Source organism: Oratosquilla oratoria, chromosome 10 (assembly GCF_046742065.1).
Source record: "Oratosquilla oratoria isolate Oo_2021 chromosome 10, ASM4674206v1, whole genome shotgun sequence".
Taxonomy (NCBI): Eukaryota; Metazoa; Arthropoda; class Malacostraca; order Stomatopoda; family Squillidae; genus Oratosquilla; species Oratosquilla oratoria.
In genome coordinates, this window is record NC_134786.1 from 61,247,005 (window position 1) to 61,274,528 (window position 27,524).

General features: G+C 40.1%; 1 protein-coding gene across 4 annotated transcripts; it reads left to right on the forward strand.

The window, feature by feature from the left end:
- Nucleotides 1-4,317: 4,317 nt before the first annotated feature.
- Nucleotides 4,318-27,306, forward strand: LOC143029264 (thymidine kinase, cytosolic-like). 4 transcript variants are annotated; one of them, XM_076191971.1, is made up of 7 exons: nt 4,318-4,553; nt 16,164-16,276; nt 17,064-17,190; nt 17,604-17,813; nt 19,649-19,702; nt 24,471-24,554; nt 26,617-27,306. In XM_076191971.1, the coding sequence occupies exons 1-7, from the start codon at nt 4,491-4,493 to the stop codon at nt 26,752-26,754; spliced, it is 789 nt and encodes a 262-aa protein (XP_076048086.1). In that variant the 5' UTR covers nt 4,318-4,490; the 3' UTR covers nt 26,755-27,306. The 4 variants fall into 4 exon arrangements, 3 of the variants coding, with proteins under 3 accessions (XP_076048086.1, XP_076048087.1, XP_076048088.1); XM_076191973.1 differs by lacking the exon at nt 4,318-4,553 and adding an exon at nt 15,015-15,155; XM_076191972.1 differs by lacking the exon at nt 19,649-19,702 and having other exon boundaries at nt 4,330-4,553.
- The last annotated feature ends 218 nt before the right edge of the window (nt 27,307-27,524 follow it).

A 27,524-nucleotide genomic window follows, 5' to 3' on the forward strand; every position in this document is an offset into this window, starting at 1 on the left:
AGTTGATGGTGATGTGTTTAGAAATAGAGTTGATGATAGCTAACACAGTGTTCAGGAAGAGAGTCAAGAATAAGTACACATGGGAGAAGGTGGTGGATTCAAGGGTGGTTTATAAGACAATAATGGACTACGTAGTGGTATTTAGAAAAATTCTAGAATTTTGGATGCCCACGTTCTTGGGGGAGAGAGTACGGGAATATCAGGTTATTTTTTGGGTAGAAGGTAAGTTGAGAGTGGAGGATAGGTGAAGAAAAGGAAAAAGGATGGAAGATAGAGAGGTGCTTCGAGTAAACTACTTAAATGAGACGAAAAGGGAACAGGAGTATAAAGAGCAACTGAAACAAATATGGGAGGTGGTGAAGGAGAGAATAGAGATAGGAGTGGAGGAGAAATGAGGGTGTTTCAAGGAGAGAGTGGCAATGTGTAAAAAGATGGCATGTGGAACAAGGAGGGAACATAAGGAAGAGTAGTGAGTGGTAGGATGATGAAGTAAACAAGGTAGTAGAAGAGAAGAAGCGAGCATTCAGGGACTGGTTACAAAGTAGGACGAGAAAAGCCTATAAGAAGTACAAAGAAAAAAGAAGAGAAGTGGTTTGAGGTAAAGGTGGGACTGCGAAAGGGATGTGTCATGTCACCATGGCTGTTCAATGTATGCATGGATGGGGCGGTGCGGAAGGTAAAGACGAGGGCAATGGACAAGGGACTGAAGATGGTTAAAGAAAATGGAATAAAGTGGGAGATGAGCCAATTGTTGTTTGCTGACGACACTGCGCTTGTGGCAGGATCGAAGGAGGGATTAAGGGAGTTACTGACTGAGTTGGGGAGTGTCATGCGATTGGAGAAAGTTGAAGGTAAATGTGGTTAAAAGTAAGATGATGGAATGTACAAGGAGAGAGGATGGCATTGAGTTGGAAGTAAGTCTTAAAGGAGAGAGTCTGGAGCAAAAAGATAGCTTTAGGTATTTTGGGTCGCATGTAGCCGGAAAGGGAGGAGTGGTGGTGGAGGTAAATTGTAGACTGAGAGAAGCAAGTAAATGCTTTGGTGGATTAAAAAGTGTCGTGAGAAATAAGCATCTGGAAATGGATGCAAAGAGGAGATTGTATGAAGGGGTGATTGTGCCGACGACACTGAATGGAGCACAGACATGGAATTTAAGAGAGGCAGAGAGGAAAAGTTTGAATGTGTTTGAGATGAAATGTCGGAGAAACATGGTAGGGGTTACAAGATTGGGTTCAGTGAGAAACAAGGAAGAGAGGAGGAAAGCGGAGGTGGAAAAGGAGATAGCAGATAGGGCTGATACAAGAATATTGGGATGGTTTGGACACATGGAGAGAATGAGTGTGGACAAATTTAGATTTAAGAAGGAAATAGGCAAGAATTTGTTTACTAATAGGGTGGTCGATGAATGGAATAAACTTAGTAACCATGTAGTAAGCGCTGAAACTATCAGTTGTTTTAAAAAACGATTCGACAACTTTCTGGATGGGGATGACAGGTGGTGATGGATACGGAGCTGCCTAGTGTAGGCCTTATGGTCTCTTGCAGTCTCCTTTATTCTTATGTTCTTATGTTAAAACAGAGGTGGATGGAATAAACATTACGAGACGACCAAGGATGAGATGGATGGATGGGGTGAAAGGGGCGTTGAGCAAGAGAGGAATGTCTGTTGAGCAAGGGAGGGAGAAAGCAAGAGATATGAATGAATGGAGAATGGTTTGTACAGATCATACTGTGACGCAAGGAGGGGAGGGGGTAGGTGATGGGAGGATAGGGAATGGTTATATATGAATAGTATGTTGACGCAGCCCATAGGGATTTCACCCTGTCTTTTCTTTTTCTACATGAGGGGACGGGGAAAGGGGGTCACCAATTAAGTGAAGCGGCCTTGCTGTGGATGTGCTGTGTCTTGCTGCATTGCTTCTGACCCACGGCAGTGAGCGGGATTCAGGGGTGACCCGTCATCCACGAGGAGCTAAGATGAGAGGTGGTGGATGGGAGTGGGAGTGGTTACTTGCCTTTTGATTTGGTTACCTCCCTTGTTAGGGGGAAAAAGCTCTTGGTGTATGCGTGTGTGTGTATAATTCACCACGGTCTAGGATCACGTGTTGGACTCGTGATCGACAGTTATCAAACTCCCGTTTGAGAGCTCAGAGCTCGTATGACCGATCTATGAATAACACTGTGTGTGTGTGTGTGTGTGTGTGTGTGTGTGTGTGTGTGTGTGTGTGTGTGTGTGTGTGTGTGTGTGTGTGTGTGTGTGTGTGTGTGTTTACCTAGTTGTATTTTACGGGAAGGGGAGCTATGCTCGTGGTGTCCCGTCTTCATATCTCGTTTTATCTAGACTGTTTTTAAATTCGTGTATTCTTTTTTGCACACACCACTTCCTCATCTAACTTGTTCCAGACATCTATTACGCTGTGGGGAAAGCTGTTCTTTTCTAAGTCTCTTCTGGTGTGTGTGTGTGTGTGTGTGTGTGTGTGTGTGTGTGTGTGTGTGTGTGTGTGTGTGTGTGTGTGTGTGTGTGTGTGTGTGTGTGTGTGTGTGTGTGTGTGTGTGTGTGGGTGTGTGTGTGGGTGAAACATGCCAGTTTCATCAGCGTCAGAAACGGATCAGGTAAGCATCGAATGTTTGAACTAAAACAGTCCCAAGATTATTCAATAAGTTCCCAGATGGTCATGTAGGCAGCCACGAATACAGAAGCACATGTAAACGCATACGGATGCACTTGTAAACGCACACGGATGCACATGTAAACGCATACAGATGCACATGTAAACGCATACGTATGAACATGTAAACACATACAGATGGACGTGTTAACGCATACACACACGCACACACACACACACACACACACACACACACACACACACACACACACACACACACACAAATGCATATTTAAACACACACACAGAGTTATACTTACACGACTTGATGGCACGGTTGGTAGATTCCCAGACTGTCACTTCAGCGGTCCGGGTTCGAATCCTGCCCAGTGTCGAAAATAATTTCAGTATCGCTGCGCTTCGAGTCGTTACTCCAACTCTCGTGGGCAGGGAGTGTGTGTGCGTGTAAGGTCAAAGTATTACCCATAGATCGGTCATACGAGCTCTGAGCTCTCTTCCGGGAGGGAAATAGCTGTCGATCACGAGTCCAATACGTGATCCAATGACCAATTTGAATGTAAACACACATTAATGTACTTATAAACACACGTGGCGTAGTGGTTAAAGTTCCCGGCTGCCACTACAGTGGTCCCGGTTCGAATCCCGCCCAGGGCTGAAATAATTTCAGTATCGCTGCGCTTCGAGTCGTTACTCCACCTCTCGTGGGCGGGGAGTTGGGTTGTGTGTGCGTGTAAAGGTCATAGCATTACCCATAGGTCGGACATACGAGCTCTGGGCTCTCTTCTGGGAGGGTAATAGCTGTCGATCACGAGTACAACACGTGATCCAAAGGCCAAGGTGAATCACATAAGCAGATATAAAAACGCATACACTCAACGGATTTCCCCCAATCTTCTGGGATCGTCCGACAACTATGAGAACACAGGTGGGAAGTAGGAGCAACTTTTTGCTGTTTGACTGAAGAAACTACGTGTTATATATTTTTACGAAACAAATCTCTACTTGCAGTGATGTGTTTAAAATAATCGATTCCAGCAGTCCCCAATGTCTTAGAAAATAGGGCAAATGTGGCTTTTTGTCATAGATAAGCGTATAAGAGGTCCATCTTACTTCATACATATAGTCATATATAATCATATAATGCATCCGGCCTAGTTATGGACCAAAAGGTCTACTGTCGGCATGCTCTTCCTTTGTAAACTAGAAAACATTTCATATATTGAGCAGTTTAAAAAAAATCTACTTGATGGGTGATAAAGTCTAGAACAAAAAAAAAAATGTGAATTGTGAATGCAAACTGCGACACGACACAACGAACTGCAACAATCATTACAATGCACCAAAACATGCCAAAACTTGTCTGGAAAGGACGCAAAGAACAACAGCTCCAAGAATCAAAAATCAATGTTCCCCCTCAGCGCCCTAAGCTTTGATATTTTTTGCAAATCTGACAAAATCTTCCCAAATTAAGCTTGCAGCTGTTTTGTCTAAAAAATATGTTATTTACCATCTCAGCTTCGCCATTAGTGCATCAAGATCAAATGATTTGTTAATTCATTTTAAAAATATTGTTTTAAAACAATCTGCATGATCAGATGAACTAGCTCCTTCGAGAAGTAGGAGGTGGATGAAGCAGGTTCCCAGGTTAGTCCTATCAACATTTTGTGTGATCAAACCTAACCATGACACGACAAGTGACACAAGGAGGTACTTTGGTAATCGTACACACGGCAAGGTAAAACAGTTTAGGCCAAGTCTACGACAGTTTTCGCACCAACATATCTAGTGGATTTTCCCGCTTGAACTTCAGTCTTACGAGAGTATCAGGCGAATTAAGTTTCAGGACATTCCACAGTCAAGATGTCTTGTATTCACATGTCGTGGGCACCCATCTCAAATGAAAATCACCATGGACAGATTCAGGTAATGTAGTTATTTTTTAATTCATGTAAACGTCAGTTGTTTACTACTTGTGATTGTATTAAAGTCGAGTAGCATATCGTGTGACATTTGCAACTGAAAGGAAGTAGCTTGGCAATCACTATCAGATTTGTATTTCCTTTGCATTCAAAATTTAAACGGCCGTATAAGTTATTCATACGTGAATTGTTTACATATATTGGTTTAGAAACCTAATATAACATCTAACGGACCAAATAAATTGAAAAGATGATGCAACGGTAATTAAGTGAAACCCTTGATGAATTTATTCAATTGCACTGATCAAATGACTCCAGTACACTATCGATATTACTCACACCATTTGCAAGGTAAACATTAACCCCTGTGAATAGGAAAATATACATATTTGTAAATCATGTCTTAAAAATTAGTGAAATGTGGAAGTTTAGGATTGTTAATATTCTTTTGTGTCCACAAGGCACAACAACAGCAAATACCGGCAGGTCCTTGTCGCTATTTTTTTTCCAGACTAACGGAATTGATAAAGGACAATTTAATTGGAAAACTGCAAATGGTTTCTTTTTAAGACTCCATATTCACAATACACCTGCTAAATGTAAGGCCTACCCGTCAGTCACCGCAAAAATTCATTCTGATGTTGTCGCGAACTTAATTTCTGTTAAAATTTATTCCTGCCAATGGACGACGTGTTTGCGGTCCGTCATATTTCCCGCGCTTTTATAAACTTCATGATTCCTACACATTTTGTATATATATATATATATTTATAATTTCTCTTGATATATAGATCATTCCGTGTTGTAGACTATAATTTTATATAATTTGCTGTTTGTGTTGCCTGGTTCAGCTGTATTTAGGACGTGTTATATTCATTACTGTTGTCAGGAGCTGGCCAGACGTACGATATGTAGACAATCTGTAATGCACTACGCACGCCCATACAATGAAAGAAACTACAGAAAAAATGCTTCGCATACAGTATATCTTTAAGTCGTCGATAATATTACTTGTTATGACATTATGTTCCATTACCTTATTGTTAGTTGAGGAAGTGTAGTTGAAATTATTGACATGTTCCATTGGCACGAATATTATGTCAACAAAAGCAAGTTGAAACGCATAGATACGTGCACTGAATACAAACAACTTTTGTGGATCCAGAACGTACATTTCATAGTTGTTCCGAATTCCCTTGATTTTGCCTAATTAATTTAATGACAAAAACTTGTACATATACACATTTAAACAAGTCCGCCAGTGCACTTATTACTGACAATTGGCAGTAAATGTGCATGATAAATGAATTAATTATAAAAAGAACCCACCAGATTAACCTAATTAATGGTAGGTTCATTCCATCCGACCACATCCCTTTGTCATTGCCATATTACCCGTTTGTGTATGTGTTTGATTTCTCATGTCATAGAATCACAGCACACTCGTGATATATGCACGCGACAAGAGTAATTTAATATTTTTTTAATTATCCCTTTTCATTAAATTTGGAAAGAACAGTTTCTAATTTTATATCACTAGTGTTTGAAATTACCAGTATTGAAGTACCATCCAGTTAAAAAAGATCACGTATGACATGTAAATGTGAATATTGTGAAAAATGTTAAATTTGAGAATCGGATCAAAATTGAAAACTTAATTTGACGTAAAAATGTTAGCACAAGCCCTATCGAATGGTGTAATGTGCATGTTAGATGTAAAGTTTAGTCACGTGTTAAGAATATATTTTAATTCAGTCATATCAAACTTGCGTTCGATAATACAAGTTGGGCAGTGAAGTGAACTGTGTATAATAGAAAAGTTGTGGACTTATGCCGTATGGTTTTGTCTGTTCAGGATTGCGGGTATTTTTAAAGGTGTAGGTACTCGTTTAAAGGATTAGCATGACATATAAGACATTATTAGGTTAGAAACTAAGTTCTGACTCTGTTTCAAACCGTTTTAATTGTTGAAAAAACAATGCTCTGCTATTTTTGTGGCGTCCGTGATGAAATGTCAAACGAAATTTGTTCTATGCATGAGACGGTGATTCGGCATTACAGTGACGAGAGAAGTAGATTATATTTTGTCCCATTTTTTATTACTAATAATATTGCTGTTGGGTCTTCGACGTCAACCCCACGATTGCACCCCGGCCATGCGATGGAGATTGATGGCGTGTCAGCACAAAACTCAAGGATATGGGGTTGGAGCGATATTGACGACAGATGGAGATAAAACATTTGTACTCGATTCTTTCACGACAGCAAACATCTTAGATAAGTTTATCAGTCGTTGGCATGTGCGTACCATAGGTAGTGGTGAGGGAGGGGGGGTTCTATGGCGTGCTTAGTGTTAAATGGTGATTGGGATGTATATCTTAATGCAGGGATTCTGAAATTTTCATCTATCATTAACTCCTTCGGGTTGATATATTTCTTCACTTATCCCCTTACTTCCATACAAGAAATTCATAGCCATCATAAAAGGGACAAAAAATTCCCCTCCCTCTCTCCTTCGGCTTGCGCGCGCGCACACACACACACACACTTAGCATTCTCTCTCATACACAATTTACAAAGTTGAAATTATTTTTATTGTTATCCCACCAGGTACATTAATTATTTACTCCTTGCTATATAATTTTTCATTCCCAGGGATAAGTTTAACCCTGGTTGAGAATCATTGACCGCAGTGGTTTGTATAACATGTGAATTGGCGTTTTTATAATTTCCCCGTGATGCATCTTAGTTTCATTATTATTATTGTTATTATTGTTGTTGTTGTTATTATTATTATAAGAGAAAACGAACTGCACTCCACCCCATCTGCACGTGGAAACCAAAGTCGTCCTCGGTAGAACATTATATGAAAACTATATATAATATATATATATATTTTTTCTTTTTTTTTGCAAATTCTCAGCTCTCCACATCCATCTCACATTACATCACAAACGCTTTTTTTCATATATCCCCGCCCTACTAATACACAGTCATTACAATATTCCTTGAGTGACATATGAGTCATATTACTCATATAGGTTACATAGGAGCCGTCAGGGAAGAGAATTTTGGAACGATTATTGTTTTCTCTCTCTCTCTCTCTCTCTCTCTGCGTGTGTGTGTATGGGAAAATAATAAATTTATAACTGATGACAGCTCCCTTTCCTCCTCATTAGGCCTTTGGTATGCAAAGAGTCGAAGGTCAGGGCGAGTCATGACGAATTCGGGGAATGGACGCCATGAGAGAAAGAATGTCGTCTTTGCATACAACAATATTCTCTGGCGTCATATAAAAACCGCGAAGGGACACGTCACAGTAGTACTGAGCCTCTCGCTACGTGAATAGATATGATCAAGATGTATTTTTGATGGTTATATAATATATATATATATGTATATATATATTTTTACAACGAAACGTGTTTTATGTGGATCTTGTTCGTGCCTTCTTGGATCTGAACTTTAGTGATGTGGAGTATAGCAGTCGAAACGTTACATTTTGTACACGATTAAAACTTTAAAACATATTCGACCATCGTTTCTGTGACGTCAAATGTAGTGTGGTTACAAGAAGTAATCGAGATTGTCAATTTGGCCAGCCGATGAGTCACGTGGCTCATGTATGCACGAAAGAACCGAGAATTTAGTCACTTGAACTGGAGTAACAGTTATGTTTTCTTCATTTTGGGGTTTTATGTTGGAGTTGAAATATGTATTGAATGTGTCAGAAAAGGAAAACATTTCCGACTCCTATCAGCTTATCATTATTATTATTGTTGTTATTATTATCATTATTATTATTGTTATTATTATTATGCATTAACTTCTGATGGAAGATTATTGGTATGGTTTGGACACATGGAAAGAATGAATGAAGATAAATTAGCAAAATATGTGTATTAGGCAAAAGTGGGTGGAGTGAACCTGAGGGGACGACCGAAGACTGATGAATGAGGTGAAAGGGGCTTTGAGCAAGAGGGGAGGGAATGTCTGTTGACCAAAGAAGGAAGAAGGCAAGGGATTGGGATGAGTGGAGGATGGTTGTGTATGTATGATTTTTTTTAATCAATGCGAAGGAATTTCTCCCAGTCTTTATTTTCCTCATGAGGGGACGGGTGTGGGAGAGGGGTGGTCGTTTTTTAAGTGAAGCTGTACGACGTGCTGTCTTGCTGCGTTGCTTGTGAACCGGGCAGGAGATAGTGGATGACCCTTCATCCACTAGGAGCTAAGATTGAAGTGGGAGCGGGTGCGTGCTTTTGACTTTGCTAACTCCCTTGGAAGGTGGAAGAATCGCTTGGTATACTGGTAGATAGATTGTTATTATTATATTACTATTATGAATGTTACACTTTATAAGAGTATGGTTATTGGGACAGGATGTCGAAGGTAATATTCGTAATTACAATGTCCCAAAACTTGAGGACATTATAAAAGATTCGAGTCCCGTGAAGAATTGTCACCCCAGAACGCCCACATGAACAATCGTCACCCCATGAGATCCCACCTGAAGAATTGTCACCCCAGTACGCCGAATATCAACAGTGGAATAAAGATTAGGTTAGGTTAGGTTGAATGAGGGTTATGCTTATTGTCATCAACTTATATAACCGAAGAATCGTAAACCCAGGATGGCCCACATAAAGAATTGTCACCCTACGATAGTTCACATGGAGAATTGTCACGCTGTCGAAGTCTTGGATGACTATTCTTCATATGATCCAAAGATTCTACATTCTTCCAGCAAAGAGACTGGAATTACAGGGTCACGCTGTAATGGTAAAATATTACACACGCGCGCGCACGAGATTCTTGTTATGTTCAAAATAAGGTCAGAAGTGGTCATTATCAACGAAAATCTCCGTTTTGGCGTAGGGCATGAAAAAGTGTTGTAATTGAAATGTGTTAAGGAATTCAGGTTTCCACACAGGTGCACGAATACATGGATCAATTTTGAGGAAGAAAGTACAGTCATACATTGACAGGTTCATAATTTTAGCAAATAGATACTCACAGACGAGACTAGGTCAACACCCCCCCCCCCCCGATAATTTTTTAATCTCTTCAGTACGAGTCAAATTCGGCAACATCAGCTGCCTGATGTACGATGACTCGATGATGCACCACACTACTCACGGTATAAAATATGCATTTACAGCTGTATTGCTCGTTCACTTTCACTCTGAATATTAATAACCACGGAAAATATCAACTCGGTTCACAGAATATGGGGATCGCTCAGCTACAACTACAAAATAAATATCAAGACGCCAACGCCGATGTCATCGTATGGAAGGGATTAATAATATATATATATATATATATATATATATATACACGCACATATAGATCTACGTTTGGCCATTTCCCCTCCCCAAGCCGTGTCGCGAAGACAAGAATCTCTTCACACATGGTGTGTGTGTGTATTTACCTACAATTGGGTAAATACACACGCACCATATGTGAAGGTATCCTTGTCTCCACGACACTGCTTGAGGGAGATAGCCAACCATACATCTGAAGGAAAAAATAAAAATGGCTCATACCACCATCGTCTGCTTACAGACACACGTAAGATAAACAAGAAACATTGCATGCATCATATTGAAGACCATTTGTAATTCTACTGTTTCATATGCACACAACATTAGCTAAAGAAAAAAATCTAGAACCACCGCGCCCTTTACCCATTAAGAGAGAGAGCTGCATGTGAGAGGAAAATGTTCACTCCTTTTGTCACATGTCCCATTCGCTCATAAACACTGGAAATGTACCTCGTTTTTTTCAACAGCAACGGCAGAAGTTGCTTGCAGTGTGTTATTATGTGTTTTATTTTGAAGGGACAAATGTGAGTGTAGTGGTTTCAGAAGGATCAGTTTGTTGAATGGGAGGGTTTCAAATGAGAGGATTAGGAGAGGGAGTGGTTGGTAAAGAACCGTGGTTTTAGGAAATGAAGAGGTTACGTGGATCGGATTTTTGTGGTAAGACAGATATGTGAGAAAGCCTTAGCAAAAGTTAAGGATGTATTTTGGGTCTTGATGGATTTGGAAAAGGTTTGTGGCAGGGTGTAGACAGGAAGGCATTATGGAAGCTTTTGCAAATATAGAGGATTGGGGGAAAGCTGTAAAGGATGATAAAAAAGTACGAGAGTAGTAGAGCCTGTGTTAGAATCGGAAATATAGAGAGCAGGTGGTTTGTGGTAAAAGTGGGACTGCGTTGGGGATGTGTCATATCGCCGTGACTGTTCAATGTGTACATGGATGGGATGGCGTGGGAGGTAAAGTCGAAGGTAAATGTGGGTAAAAGCAAGGTGATGAGATGCACAAGGGGGAGAGGGTGGCAGCGAGTTGGAAGTCTAGGAGAGAGGCTGGAGGAAGTGGATATCTTTAGGTATTTGGGGTCGTATGTGTCGGGAAAAGGAGGAGTGAAGGTAGAGGTAATTTGTAGATTGAGAAAAGCAAGTAAGTGCCTTTGGGGAATTAAAGAGACATGAGAAATAGGCATATGGGAATGAATGCAAAGAGAAGATTGTTTGAAGGGGTGATTGTGCCCACGCCTTTGTATGGGGACAGAGACTTAGAATTTAAGATAGGCAGAGAGGAAATGTTTGAATGTGTTTCAGATGAAATGTCTGAGAAGTATGGTAGGGTTTACTAGGCTGGATAGAATGAGAAATGAGGTGAGGAGAGCCGGAGTGGAAAAGGAGATGGCAGATACGGCTGATGAGTGTTGGGATGGTTTGGACACATGGAAAGAACGAGATATTAGTAAAAAAAAAAAAAAAAGTGGAAGCCTGAGGTTGAGGGGACGACTGGGGATGAGGTGAAGAGGGCGTTGAGCAAGATGGGAATGTCTGTTAACCAAGGAAGGAAGAAGGTAGGATATAGGGATGAGTGGAGAGTGGCTGTGTATAGATGATCCTGTTATGCAAGGGAGGGTGGATAGAGGGTAGGTGATGTTTATGAGTGAATATTTTGACGCAGACCGAAGGGATTTCTCCCCGTCTTTTCTCTTTCTCCATGAGGGGACGGAGGAGGGGGTCGCCGATTAAGTGAAGCGACCTTGCTGTGGATGTACTGTGTCTTGCTGCATTGTGTCTGACCCAGAGCAGTGGGCGAGCTTCAGGGACCCATCATCCAAGAGGAGCTAAGATTAGAGTGAGGAATAGATGGTGGAGAGGAGTGGAATGGATATATTTTTCAATTGTTTACACGTATAAAAATATGCTACAAAATTGCGAGGATGGCACCATAAAAACGCGACGTTTATTTCAATTGTGGTCCTCTTAAAAAATATCCAGATGCATTTAAACAAGAATTACAGTATATAACTAAGAACAGACATGTTGAATAGTAACAGTTACTTAACATAACAATATTTGACTTAACATGCCAAACATCACATTGGTTTTCCTAACCTGATTCTCAAGTTTATCTTCCTTAGTCTATCAAAGTTGGAGCGTTATGTAATTCGATGCTCGAATGTATTTTGTTGCCAGAATGACGTGCGAATTAAACAAAAAATAATTGTAGGCTATACATTGTCAAAACATCGCTTCATATCTTATATTTTTACTGCCATGTATTTGTTTTATTATACTGAATCAAAACAATAGTGAATTAAAGGAAATTATATAGTATATTAATTTTAAAAATATATATATTTGGTAACTGAAGAAGGGGGAGGAAGCAAACAAAGGTCGGTTGGTGTTGCTAGTGGACTGGTGAAGTTTGTCGTCACAGAATAGAGAGAGTGACGCACAGGGACGGGGAGTGAAATGTGTCCCGTTATGTATCGTAGCATTAAATCCACATCGACATCACCATCGCCAGGGCTCAGGTTCGATTTATCTCCTAAAGTGGAACTGTAATTCCGCCAAATGGAGAGATACGACGAAGATATTAACGAAAACAGTTTCTACCAAGTGCTACGATCCGATTATGGAGAAATACTTGCCAATGCAGTGGACGAGAACTGGATTGTTTGCGTGCCCAGGGCCGGGTCATTGCCTAAGTATGCTTTCACCCAGGAAGACTTTCTCGGACATATTTTGGTACCCAGTGACGAGTTGCCAGGGTCACACTTTAGCACTCTTTCCGAAAAGAATGTCACGCTGAAGGCTAATGTTTTGATGCTTGAAAATGACTTGACAAACGTCGAGGGTGTTCACATCCTATTTGATGAAACGGTGTATGATAGTCAGATGAAAAAGTACACTGTGTATTGCCTTGAGAGGCCCTTGATTCCAAACCCATCAAGCAAAGCATGTTCCTCAGGTATAACGAAGCTGTACTCGCTAAGAGATTGCATTGATTTACTATGGAGAGAAACTGGCACGGAAAAAATATTAGAACATTTGGAACAAAAGATTCGTGTTTTTCTGTTAAAAAATAAACACCTGGCAGATGAACCTATTCAGATTCAGCGTGACCTTTGTAGTCAACTGTACTTTGAGGCCTTGCAAGATACTTTGCAGGATCCACGATTAGGCACGACGACGAAAAATGACCCCTATTTGCTCGACGCTGTTAAAGTTGCCGTTGAAACGTATATACTACACGGAATATACAAGAAGTTGATGGAGGGTATCACAGTTTGTGTGGCCACAGAAGATGCCATTTTGAACAGGGTTATTAGAAATCTTTCAGATATTCAAGTCAGGGATTTAAGTATTTCACCAGAATTGTCTAGTTGTTTGTGCAAGGCCAAGTTTGAACTTTCAAGTATTGATGGGTACACCACGCCTTTAGGGAAACTTGGATGTTTGAGAAGGGCAGTGGATACAGTAACAAAGTCTGCAGCAGGGAAAGTTATTTCCACTGATGATTTATTGCCAATTCTAGTGTTTTTCATAATAAAGTCCAATTTGGGGAACTGGTATGCACAATTATATTTTTTGAAATATTTTCGAATATCGTCCAAAAACAGTTTTTCGGGGGAACATAGTTTTAATGTTTCGTCTCTGGAGGCTGCCATCGAGCATATTAGATCAGGAGTATTATTTGGCTCCAGCTCGCCAGAAGCAGATTCTTTACTACATCCAGAAAATGCCTCCAGTCCCGTTCTACAGAGTTTAGATGAAATGGTTAAAGCCGAGGGTATTGATCCAATTGCCCATTATTTTGAGTGCGTAAGACAGGGCAAAATAGAGGAGCTTCAATCCATTCTACGGGGTAAACAAGAGGATCAGACAAGAGATGAAGTCGAAAGTGATGAAGCAAGCTCCCACCCGTGTCACCCACTGTGTTCATGTGACCACTGTGAACGGTTAAAGTCTAGGCCGAAACAAGATGTAAGGCCTACAGTTCATTCGAGAAATGAAGGTGGTTTCACAGGCCTTCATGTTGCTTGTATATTTGGCCGTCCCATAGTTGTTGAGATGCTTCTTAATGAAGGAAGTGATTTACATGCCAAAGATTCTAGAGGTGCTACGCCTTTGCACTACTCTGCTCATAGGGGTCATCAGAATGCAATGTTGTTACTATTGCATAACGGTGCAGACATCAATGTCAAGGACAACGACTTAAATACGCCATTGCATCTCTGTTGTCAGAATGGGCATGATGCTTGTGCCAAGGCAATTCTTTTTTATTCTGAACATGTTGGTACTTCCATAGAGGTCAATGCACAGAATAATAACGGTGATACTCCGCTCCATCTTGCATCCAGGTGGGGTTATTCTGGCATTGTCCAACAACTTTTAGACAGAATTGTCACCCAGAAGCTAAGTGTTTCAGTAAGGAACAAACGTAAACTCACTCCAATGGAGTGCGCTCACAACATACATATAGCACGGATGATAACGCAGGCAAAGTCTAGAAAGGATGAACTCAAATTTGATGGATTTGTACGTATTGATATGAGAAGCAGCACACCGTCCTCTAAAGCTTCAGATACAGACTCTTTGGAATTAACAATTTCACAAGAAATGCCTCCAAGCAAGTTTGAAGATGTTCAGAAATCAAGGGAAGACTTGAAAAAAATTGAGAAGCTCTTCAAGGCTGTAACGCTGGGTGACAGCAAGTTGGCTTGTTTCTATTTGGGAATTGAGGAAGTAGATTCAGATGATTTAGAAATAAACAAGACCCCAAAAAAACTCTGCCATCCATTGTGTCAGTGCCCAAAGTGTGCCCCAAAGATACCCAGATCCGTTGATGATACCTTGAGCTATGTTAGTATTGACACTTACAATGCAGATGGAAACACAGTGTTACATGTAGCTGTGCTGAACGATCAGTACCACATAGTTGAGGTCCTTCTACAAAATGGAGGAAACCCAAATCAGTTTACCAGAAATAAGATGACTCCGTTACACTTGGCTGTTAAGAAATCTTTGCTTCCTATAATGTCTCTCCTACTGTCATTTGGCGCTTCACCTAATGCTCCAGACCATCTTTCCTGTACACCACTTCACCTTGCTTGCCAGTCAGGATATGACGAAGGCGTGCTTTTGCTACTGAAGAATAATGCTGACGTTACACTTTGCAATGCCATGGGCAATACACCCGTCCAAGAAGCAGAAGAAAAGGGTCATACACATATTATTAAGAAATTAAGAATCTTAACTTGAAGCAAGCAAATTACACCTGATTGCCCTATACATCATGTAAGTTGATTTTTTCTCTCCATGTCTTTAGTTATATCCATTTATGTTTTCTCTCTCTCTCTCTCTCTCTCTCTCTCTCTCTCTCTCTTTTTATCTCATTTTCTGTTATGTACATTATTGGTTTGGCACCCATTCCCTGTGGTTCAATTTGCTTTTACTAATATTTTGAACCTCCATAGGGTATTCATTGCATGTAATTCATATAGTTGGTTGCAACCTTAAATGTACTATGAATGGTCATGGTGGCAGGATGAATGTTAGCATGAAGGGTGAGAGGCCGAAAGAAGTAGAAAGTTGTTTGGGTCTCATGCCAGTGAACAGAGAAGTAGGTAAGTGAATTATGGAGTAAAAGAGGCAAGTTAGTGTCTGGGTGGAATGAAAAGGGTCGCAAGTTTTAGGTATTGGGGATGAGTGTGAAGAGAAGGTTATGTTAAAGAGGATTAATTGTACCTGTGGCAATGTAATACAGAGTAGATCAGATTGCTGAATAAGTGAGGAAAGATTTATGTAAAATGTGGAAAGCAGCAGTAGATGGAGTGAACTTGCAAATACCTAGTATTCTGGTCTATAATGAGGTTTGAAAAAAATTACATTTTGCTTTGGCATTTATTCAAGGGAGTTGTAAGACCTCAAATTATATTATATTCAGTTGCTTCATCTGGAAATTTACTGCATTCATTGACAACGCAACAAAATTTTCTGTCTAATTAAAGGTTAGATCTGCCCTGACCACTTTGTCATAATTTTTCATCTGGCTCAGTTTTTCCATTAACTGAGATAAGGTAGAGAAGTCTGCAAGATGCTGGGCTCTCAGGAAGTTTGTTTGGTTTCAGGATGGGAATTGTGTGCTCTTTCCAAGCTGTTTGTATGGCCAGGGTTGGTTGGAGATCAGGGGTCTTGTTGCCATAAGGACCAGATATTTCAAGTTGTAATTTCATATCTTGCCCAGGTCTTCTGCATGTGGTTCACTTTCTCAATTTTCTATTTAATTTCTTATTTTCTTTTCAGATAATCTTTGGCCCTATGTTTTCTGGTAAGACAACAGAACTGATGCGACGCTTGAAGAGATACCAGATTGCAAAGCACAATTGTTTAATCATCAAGTATGCCAAGGATGTAAGGTGAGTTCAGTGTTCATCATTTTCAGTATGCCAAGGATGTAAAGTGAGTTTGGTGTTCATCATTTTAAGTTCTTCTGCTGCTTCTTTTTCTTCTCCTTTTTCTTCTTTTTCTTCTCCTTTTTCTTCTTTTTCTTCACATTTTTCTTCTCCTCCTCCTCATTTTGAGTTCTCTTCTTTCTTTCTTCTCATTTTGAGTGCTGTATTCTTCTTCGTCTTCTTATTCTTATCCTCATTTTGAGTGATCTTTCTTCTCATTTCGAGTGCTCTCCTCCTCCTCCTCCTCCTCCTCCTCCTCTATTTACCTTTCCATCCAACCCTCTCATTAGACATTCCATTGATGGTAGTTGATCAGCAGATACTAGCACTTCTGTTCATGGAAGCAGTTCTGCACCTAAGTTAGTCATGGGGGCCCTAGAAGCAGGAACATGAGTATTAAATAATTTATTAGTTTTATTGCATCAAAACTTCTGCTTTGTAAATAAAACGTTTTGAAGAGTGTCTTTTTAATTCCTGTACAGAAGAAAGTTCCTAAAGTTAACAATTGAGTAACTTTTAATACCCAATTAGTTTTATTGCATCAAAATATATTTTTGCATGAAATTTAAAATGTTTTGAAGATTGTTAATTTTCAAATCCTGCTCAGGAAAAAGTTTCTAAAGTTAATGGTTGAATAAACATCAATATCTAGCCATAAATTACTATAGTTTTGATATTGTATGATGTACTCTTTCACATGTAGGAATATTTCTTGCTGTTTAATTAATGTAATTTCATTCTTTTGATGTAGGTTTGATTTGGAGGGTATTGCTACGCACGACTCGCAGGTTTTATCAGCCATACCCACGACGGAGCTTAAAAAGCTGAAGGAAAAGGCAATGCAGTGTAGTGTCATTGGAATAGATGAAGGACAATTTGTAAGTGAACCATTAAATGCAGTGGCCCTGTATTCATTATTAATTGCTTGGGCTATATTTTCATCTTGTATTAAGATAAAGCTCGCTGGCTGAGCGGGTTAGGGTGTTGTTACTTGCGGCTAAGGTTGAGGTGAGGGTGGTTCGAATCCTGCCACCAGTGCAGTTGAACCAAGGGCATGGTTAATTAAATTCCATGCTACAAAGCCCTCTGTGAGGGGCACCGTCCTAGCCTCCCGATAGGGGGGGGGGGTGACGTTAAACCATATCATCATCATCATCAAGATGTTCTTTTTCCATTTTCCTGACACTAGAATTTGCTGAAGAAATGGCAAATAAAGGCAAGATTATCTTTATATATTTTTCTTGTATTAAGATGGATTATCTTGACTTGAAACGTGTTGTTCTTTTTCCAGTTCCCTGACACTGTAGAATTTGCTGAAGAAATGGCAAATAAAGGAAAGATTATTGTTGTCGCTGCCTTGGATGGCACTTACATGCGCACCGGCTTCACAAACATGCTGTCTCTGGTGCCACTTGCAGAATCTGTCGTCAAACTCACTGCTGTGTGTGTGATATGCTACGAACCAGCGTCCTTTACCAAGAGAACAACTTCAGAGACAGCTGTAAGTTTACTTTTAACTTTTATTGATTCATACAACTTAGCACATGTAGTTTACATATATATTTTGAAAAGGAGGAGCAATGATTCTATAAAGGATAACATAAGCATGTTTTAATTTATGTTGTTTGGTCACTTCAGCAAAAATTTGTTCGATAACCTTCATGGAGGTGCTGACCCCATACTTTACTCCCATGATAAGGAAAAGGGGGACATAAACAAATGTAGTAATTTAAGAAGGATCAGTATATTTAGAAAAGCATTCAAGATGTTCTTGAAAGGCTAAAAAGGGGAACTGGGGTAGTGATTGGGTAAGAACAGCATATGTCTAGGAAAGGAAAAGGATGCATGGTTCACATTTTTGGAGTAAGGTAGCTATGTGAGAAGTTTTCATTTGAAGGTGAGAATGCCCTTTGAGATTTTATAGATACATGCTAATGTGTGGGAACAGAACCTGGCAAGGAAATAAGGAGAGATTAATTTGACCCTTTTAATAAGATGGACTCTTGCCAAATTCAGACATCATCTCCCTCCCCTTGGATGGTAATTCCCCCCCTCTCTCTCTCTCTCTCTCTCTCTCTCTCTCTCTCTCTCTCTCTCTCTCTCTCTCTCTCTCTCCCTCTCTCTCTCTCTCTCTCTCTCTCTCTCTCTCTCTCTCTCTCTCTCTCTCTCTCTCTCTCTCTCTCTCTCTCTCTCTCTCTCTCTCTCTCTCTCTCTCTCTCTCTCTCTCTCTCTCTCTCTCTCTCAGATAAATGTGGGTAAAAGTAACATTACGAGATGTAAAAGGCGAGAAGATAGCAGCAAATTGGAAGTGAGTATTAAGGGAGAGAGACTGGAGAAACTGGATAGCTTTAGATACTTGGGTGCAAATGTGGCAGGAAAGGGAGGAGTGGAGGTAGAGGTAGAATGTAGATTGAGAAAAGGGGGGGATTAAAAAATGTAATGAGAAATATCCATTTGGAAAGGATGCTAAGAGGAGATTGTATGGAGGAGTGCTTGTGCTGACAGCAGTGTATGGGGCAGGAACATGGAGCATAAGAGGAAAAGTTTAAATGTGTTTGAAATGAAATGCCTGAGATATATGGCAGGGGTAAAGGCTGGATAGAATGAGAAATAAGGAGGTGAGGAGGAGAGCAGGGGTGAAAAGGGAGTTGGGAGATAGGGTTAATAAAGAATATTGGGAGAGTTTGGAAACATGGAAAAAAAACATGAGTAAACATGAGGGGATGACCAATGATGAGGTGGATGGATGGGGTAAAAGGGGCATTGGGAATGAGGGGAATGTCTGTTGAGGGAGAAGACAGAAGATAGGGATGAATCAAAAATGGTCATGTATGAATGATGCTGTGATGCATGGAAATATGTGGATGGGGGGAGAGTGAGGGAGTATGTGTGTATGATATTTTGAAACAGCCTAAAGGGATTTCTCCCTGTCTTCTCATTTTCTGCATGAGGGGATGGAGAGGGGTGGTCGTTGATTAAATGAAGCGGCCTTGATGTGGATGTGCAGTGTCTTGCTACATTGCTTCTGACCCAGGGCAGTGGGCAAGATGCAGGGAAGAGCCAAGAAAAGAGGTAAGGAGGGGTGGTGAATAGCAGTGGGATATGTGGGGATGAAATGGATGGGAGTGGATTTATGCCTTTGACTTTGGCTACCTCCCTTGTGAGGGGGGAAAAAACCCTTTGGTATATGTATGTATGACAAGTTAAACACCATACACTGTATACAAAAAAGAATATGTATGTATACAGTACAATGTGTACATGAAGGCACTCGTTTACATCTTTCACATTTCCCCTCCCCCACCCCAACCTGTCTACATCATCTGCACCATGTAGCTGGAGTGGAGTACACCTAACGACTGGTTCTCAATGACGTCATATTGTTCAGAAGTAAGATAAGTTTTCCCAGATCCCTATTATCCAGATATGTCCCTCTCTGTCCATGTAATGTGTTTAACCATTCCAGTTCATTCACTGACTGCTTATTCGTGTTCATTTTCCTTTAGTACGCAACGTTTTGCTGCCTGTCAAAATCCTTTTGGACCACAATGCACTCCGCCTCTGTCCCTCAGTCATATATATGAGAACATTTGGTCCTGCAGTTTTATTTTCCTTCAATTTTTCAATGTCCTATGCATGAGAGTCCCACAAATTTGTGTCAGTCCTGTACAACTAGTATTCCTAATTTTCGTTTTGTGTATTCAATTTGGAATTGACGCTACATTGTTGCTCTACTACCACAGGTGTTGTAGTAGCTTTTGAGTAATTTTGAAAGCGCTTCCTTTTCATAACCATTCTCGCTTCAAATTCCCAGTCTCCCCCAGTATTCCATTCCAAGGGTCATTAGATTTCTCTTTTTAGCTGAGACTCTATCTCCCATTGATTTGCTGGGGTCATGTGTCATTTTCTATCTTAGGAACTTTGGTAAGAGATATCATGTACTGGTAAACTTTTTGGAAGATGATTGTTATAATTGACCAGGGAGGAGGGGGTGTAGGTGATTTTCACTAGAACCAGTAAGAAGATGGCTGAAATTGGATGGGAGATCATATTTCAGGAGAAAGGGAGATGTACAAATCAAGTTTATAGACAAACTGAATAGTGAAAATGTTCAGGGAAGGGATAAACTGTATGTATCATTTTATTAAGAGTTTGAATCAAAGTGCCCTAGATTCAACCACCACGACATACTCTAATGCTCCACACAAACAAATCCCAGACAGCAGCACAATATATCTTCCATGAGTGATTTATAGAACCAACCAGAGGCCGTTGCTGGTTACCTGAAGACCATAGGTCTTCCTTCAACTGGAGAGACCAGTGGCAACGGATTGATTGATTGATGGATGAACTAGACATATATAGTATTAGAAGGCATTGAAAAGCATGTATAGAAGGGAGTGCCATGTAAGTTAGCAAAGAGAATTGTTCATCTTGATTAAGGCTGCGACATTGCTGCTGGTTATAACTAGTGGTAGTATAGAGAAAGGTTAAGTGTTACTTTAGTCCCTCTTCCACCCAGTCTACACAAGTATAATCCCCATACTACAATACTGACTGCACATTTACACATATTCGTTATTTTGGGAGAGGAACCCCTATATACATGAACCACACAACATTCTTTTATGTCTAAGACAAATCTCCTCTTTTAGAGGAAAGCTAAGCCACTTTTTAACTTTTGCTCTTCTCTTTGAGTTTATCACTCCTGTTTCTCCACTTTTTCATTTTCCTATGTTCCTCTGGTTAGGGATAAGAATGCAGCAATTGTGTTCCTATGCATGGATGAAGGTGGCTAATTGGGACAGGCGTGGGACTAGAAATCCTCTAAGTTTCTCGTGTGAAGAGTCAAATCAGAAGAGTAAGATTGAAGACTCCAGCCAGAACCAGAGTAATTGGGTTTGTGGTTATGCATGGACATGGAAGAAATGGGAACAAAGGAAATTGGTAGGACGAGAAGAAGGCTGAATCTGTTGGCATGAAAAAGAACTGAACTGAAAGAGTAAAAACAAGTTTGTAGTTATGCATGCATGTGGAAGAAATTAGAACAAAGGAAATTGGTAGGATGAGAAGAAGGTTGAATATGTTAGCATGAAAAGGAACTGAACTGAAAGAGAAAAACAAGTTTGGGTGGGAATATGGTAGGTGTTGCAAATGTGCAGTTAGAGGGAAGAGAGGAGCGATTCATTTGGTGAGTAATGCAGTGTGTATGTGTGGTTAAATAGAAGGAAGTGGCAAGGATGATATGGACAAAAACGAGAATACGTTTGGAGGCATGGGTCTTTGCAAATGAGTATAACCTGGGTAGTTAGAAGATTTAGAACTTAATGGAAAGGAATGTGAATGTAATAGTGTTAGGAGAGAATGGAAGGGACATAAGCAGAGATAGTGTAGTGAAAGAACTGAGGATTGCAGATACAGTTAAAAACCTGCTTATAGTAAGTGTACATGGGCTAATGTGGTTAGTGTAAATGTACTTAAGGGCATTAGTGGATTACTTAGCAGTTTCATAAGGTGTTCCATGTTTCTGCCCCGTACAGTGCTGTCGGCAGAACCACTCCCTCGTACAATCTCCTCTTAGCATCCATTCCCAAATGTCTATTTCTCATTGCACTTTTTAATCCCCCCCTCCCCCAAGGCATTTACTTGCTTCTCTCAATCTACATTCTACCTCCACCTCCACTCCTCCCTTTCTTGCCACATTTGCACCCAAGTATCTAAAACTATCCACTTCCTCCAGTCTCTCTCCCTTAATACTCGATTCCAGTCTGCTGCCACTCTCTCATCACCTTACTTTTACCCACATTTATCTTCAACTCCCTTCTTTTGCACACCTTTAATTTTACACACAATTTACAAACTTTACAAATTGGTGCACTATAAGTCCCACACCAACAATCCCTAGACAGCAACACAGTACACCTTCCCTTAGTGACTTGTGGTCCCACGTGGAGGCTGTTGCTGATTACCTGAAGGCTGCAAACCTTCTGCAAGAGAGACCCGAGGTTATGGATTTATTGATTGTTTAAAGTGATTGGAATGGTTCTGGACAAGAATGTTTTAACCACTTTGGTATGATGATGCCTATGTAGGAATCGCAAGGTGTGAGTGGGCACATGGGGATGCCTGTGTCAGCATTTATATATATATATGTACATTCCTCCCTTGATTTACGAACTAGTTACGTTCTTGAAAAACTGTTCATACATTGAATATATTTAAATCGAGCACTTTTTTCCCATATAAACCCATTATATTATGCGAGATAGGTTCTTACAAACAAATTTCATGTCCCTATAAAGTCATCACAACATTAAATATGCATAATCTTGAATACTGTTCTCTGCTAATTACATACAGACACATAAAATATTAATATGCAAAGTAGATAATAACGCTTAGGAGACACAGTGTCATTTGAAATAATGCTAATAATCCACGATTGACCGAGACCGAGTGAGTAGACCGAGCAGTACACGGCATTGTTTTGAAAACAATAACAAACTGGGCAGTTAGTTCTTTCTCAGTACGTGTGTATCTATTTTCACTTTTTACCTGTACATATGGCAGTTTTATTTTATTTTATTTTTTTTTTATTTATGATGTAAAAATAATTTTCTTTTTTTATATTTATGATTTAAAAATACAGTAATTTTTGTCAACAGGATTTTATTTATGGCGAATTTTTAGTTCGTATTTCGATTTTTGGCCTTTTTTTATATATATATATATATATATATATATATATATATATAGCGAAAATTCGTATATTGAGCGTTCTTAAATTGAGAGAGGAGTGTACACATTAGTTAGCCCTGGATTATGTGAACTGATTTGATCACATTTTCGGTGTTAATTATTACTCGGAGAATGTAAGAGAAGAGGAGTTTGAATGTATTTGAGATGAGGTGCCTGAGAAGTATGATAGGGGTTGCTAGCCTGGATAGAGTGAGAAACAAGGAGGAGAGTGGTGATGGAAAGGGAGTTGGGAGATAGGGTTAATGAAAGAGTATTGGGATAGTTTGGACATATGGAAAGAATGAGTGAAGAAAGATTAGTAAAAGATGTGGAAGGAGTGAACAAGAGGGAGGTTAAGAGTGGATGTAAGGTGGATGGAAAAATACCAGGCAAAACTTCAAAATATATGGATTGTAGGGAAAGAAATAGCATTAAACAGGAAAGAAGAGAGGGATTTGTAAATGTAGTTGGAGATGCTCATACATTACAAGATATGAGTATCCAAACCTATATATATAGATGCTCGCTGGCTGGCCAGGTTAAGGTGTCATTATTTGCCGCGAAGGTCGAGATGATGACAATTTGAACTCTGCTTGTGGCGAGTTGAACCAAGGGCATGGTTCATTAAGTTCTACGCTACAAATTCCCCGGTAAGGGATCCCGTCCTAGCCTCCCAGTAGGGGGGAATTTGTGATGTTAACCATATATGGATACAATTGAATAGGTGTGTGTAGATGGGTAGGTACAGGGTAATGAAAACTACTTTATCCTTATTATTCAGGGGATTGTGACCTTTGAAATGGACAGGGGGAGGTACTGGGATTTGAAAAGTATATACTGTATGCATATTTCCATTTTTGTGAAAATAATGTACAATTGCAGTGTTTGTTCTTGTTGCTAAGTTGTGTCCCTTTTAATCTTTTTCTACAGCTCATCACATGGTAAGTTGTGGTACCTAACCGTTAATGACCATGGTTACCAATTAACCAGTTACAGATGTCTGCCATTTGCCATGACAATATCATTGAACATATTACACATTTGTTGGAGTATAATCTTCACAATTGTCTAAAGTCCACAAAGTAATTGAAGGACTGTTGCCATTGGCTTAGGTTACTATTAAAATGCCTAGATAAATTTTGCTAATCATTTCAGTGGAGCAATTTTCAATGTGGTATAGTGCGACGATTAGTTTTGTTACGGGGTGCCATGAGCTGTGAGCAAGTGGTGTTCCTGCAAGCTGAATAAAAGTTCCTGGCATTGGATCAAAGAAATTTTGAAAGATGACACTGGGCTTTAATGGGTTAGTCAAGCATGAGATTAAAAATAAAACTAGTAACGAATGCTTGGAACTTGTAAAGCCCAGTGTTTAGAAGTTTGTGTGTGCAAATTTCATTAAGTTGTTAAATTTTTGTTGCAGGTTGAGGTGATTGGAGGAAGTGACAAGTACATTGCAGTGTGTCGAAGATGCCACAAGATGGGAGTTCCTTTTAAAGAAATTCAGGTAATTAGTAACTTGTTTCTCTTAAACACTTCAGTACAATAACGCGTATGTAGGTATCATGAGGATCCCTGCGTTGGCGTCTTGATTATATATATTTTTTTTGTAGTTGTACATGAGTTGCCCCTGGATTCTATGAACTGGTTTGATAATGTTTTCTGTGTTTATTATTACTCAGAGTAATACAGCAGTGACTTTATATTTTATAATTTGAGTAGTGTGATGCAAATTACATATGGCAGCCGATGTACACATCAAAGGACCACATACAATGCCATCTTAAGCGAAAAGGGGGAAGCATAGGATCAGCCTAGAGCAAAGATACAGCGGCATTCTGGGTGCTCAGCATTTGACTCTCAGCAACACTGTTCTGTGGTAAGCAGTGTAGTATGGAACCTGGTCCCTGTCATCCAGATTGCTGAAGGCAAGTTAAACAGGTTGAGGGGAAGGATATTAAGTCATTCAAGGAGGTCATCCTTGATGTTTGCCATCGGCAACAAGATGACTGGTCAATGTAGGTAGAACATAGAGTGCACGGTGCCTTAAGTGGTCTCCGTGCGGTTGATGCACACTATCACGATGACTGCCGACGCAACTTTGAGTCCTCAATTTGTACAGTTTGCAGTAGGTAGCACATCCACAAGGAGCTATGATGAGAGTGAAGTTGATGGGAGTAGGTATGTGCCTTGACTGAGTACCTCCATTATAAGGAGATAGGGCTTCTGGTATATAGATACATACATATACCAAAGGCTCTTTCCCCCTTACACTGGGGGTAGCCGAAAAGAAAAAGGCATAGAAATCACTCCCACCCATTTCATTTCCCATATGTTCCACTCCCCTCCACCCTCCCTCCTATCTTGGCACCTCCAAATGGTATATAGATGTACACTGTATGGTATATGGGATTGAGGTGAGCAGTTCACCAACTTCTTCAATATGATGCATACGTAGGCATCATGACCCATGAGTGGGTGTAAGAGGATGCTGGTGTCGGAATCATGATTATACTTGTTTTTGGAGTTGTAGCTGAGTAACCCTCATATTCTGTGAACTGGCATAATCATAGAGAACGAGTAATACAGCAGGGACTTTAGCTTTTGCTTTTTAAAAAAAAAAAAAAGAGAGAGAGGGAGGGTGGAGGGATGTGGAGTGTATTCAGGGATGGAATGGGTGGGAATGATTTTATGCCTTTTCCTTTTTGGCTACCTCCCTTGTAAGGGGGAAAAAGTCTTGGTATATGTATGTATGTATGACTTTATTTTATAATGCAAGTAGTGTGATGCATCATACATTAGGCATCCGATGCTGCACACAAGAATTTGACTCGTATTGAAGAGTTTAAGGGACATCAGAAGTTTTTAGTAAGTTGTTGAGTTTTTACAAGGGTAGGAAATGGAGAGAATGAATGGTTAGGTGAAGGTGGTTGTGTGTCAGGGAGTGTCGCTATGGTTGTTCAGTGTGTACACTTACTCCCTATATTTCCCATTCGCTCACTCCTCCCTTCATCTCTCCCCCACACATTCTTTGTCTCCCACACACTCCTCCCTCCGTCTCCCATTTACTCACTCCCTCTTCTACTCGCTTCTCACACTGACCCCTCTCTCCTCCCACACACTCCCATGCACACCACCTTTCTTCTTCCAAATACCTCCCACTCACTCCCCCTCCCTTTCCCAAACTCTCCCCCTTCCTCCTCCTCCCACTCTTCCCCATGATGCTCACTCCTCTCCAACCTCTCCTATTCACACACCCCTCCCTCCCTCTCCCACTCGCACCTCCCTCAATATCCCTCTCATTTCTCCCTCTTCACTTCCTATCCCACTCCCCACTTCTCCCTCTCCCAATCCTCTGCTCCTCCATCTACCACTCATCCCACTCCCTCCCCCAATCATTCTCCCCACAATTGGCCTAGCCAAAAATTTCATAAATCAATCAATCAATCATTCTCCTCTTCCTCTCCACTCAGTGTCCCTTCTTTCCATCACTAACTCTTCCCCATTCTCTTGCTTCAACTCCCCCTCTTCCCTCCCCTTTGACTGAACAGTTTTACTCTTTGTTGCAGGCCAATGAAGAGAGATGCACAAAGAAACTGACCAATGGTGTCTCAACGGAAAAGCGGGAGGCTGGAGACGTGGAAGCCAAGGAGAATGTTCAAGTTAAAGAGAACGTTCAAATGAAGCCTGGCATAAAAGTGAATTGAAGAGGGACATCGTGAGTTAATTATTGAAGGTGCTTTTAGGGTTGGATATCTCGGTTCATCAGTTCAGCTTGTGATATTAAGAGTGCTAAAGGTATTCAGAGTTGTTAGCACATTTTGTAGAAAATTTTCCACAACCCATGTTGGGACGAAAGACGAAAGCAGAAACCTGGTTGATATATTGGGAGCACAAATTACATTATTCTTGATACTATGTCTTGTATATGGGTTGCATTTGTGATTTATATTCATCAGTTTTGGTAACATATATTCAGCATTGCCAGTGAGTCTCAATTTAGTGTGTATGATTGTTTGATTTCATTTGCAGCATTTACTTCTCATTTTAGAATGTTTAAGAGGTTGTTTCATGTAATGTTACCCTGTTGGGGCAGTTCCCTCAGCTAGATTATCTGATAACCTGAACAAATATATAACTTGACCTGTGTACTCAACAGGTGAAGTGAAATGAAACATTTTTGTACTGATGTATCTCATTGTAGGTTAAGGATTTTTAATTATATATTTAAAATTATAAATAAAAATTTAGTTCTGTTAGTTGCCTTATTTTTACATTCACACATCCTTTCGTGACAGCTGTCCCTAGTTTTCAAATTATGAAGTTTCCCATGACCTGTTCTCCACTTGCTGTTTTGTATAAGCCTGATATTGAGGTATTTTACCAGATGGTCATAGATAATATTAGTATTGGGTCAAAGATGGCTAACAGGGAGAAATCAAATTGAATGGAAATTCATCCAACTGGTGTGATGTAG

What these genes read in the sequence shown, in the direction of transcription:
- LOC143029264 (XM_076191971.1), top strand. Translation starts at nt 4,491, where the DNA reads ATGTCTTGTATTCACATGTCGTGGGCACCCATCTCAAATGAAAATCAC. An exon ending in TGACGTCATATTGTTCAGAA is followed by an intron (nt 19,703 to 24,470) that starts GTAAGATAAGTT and finishes TTTTTGTTGCAG; the next exon opens with GTTGAGGTGATTGGAGGAAG. An exon ending in TTCCTTTTAAAGAAATTCAG is followed by an intron (nt 24,555 to 26,616) that starts GTAATTAGTAAC and finishes TCTTTGTTGCAG; the next exon opens with GCCAATGAAGAGAGATGCAC.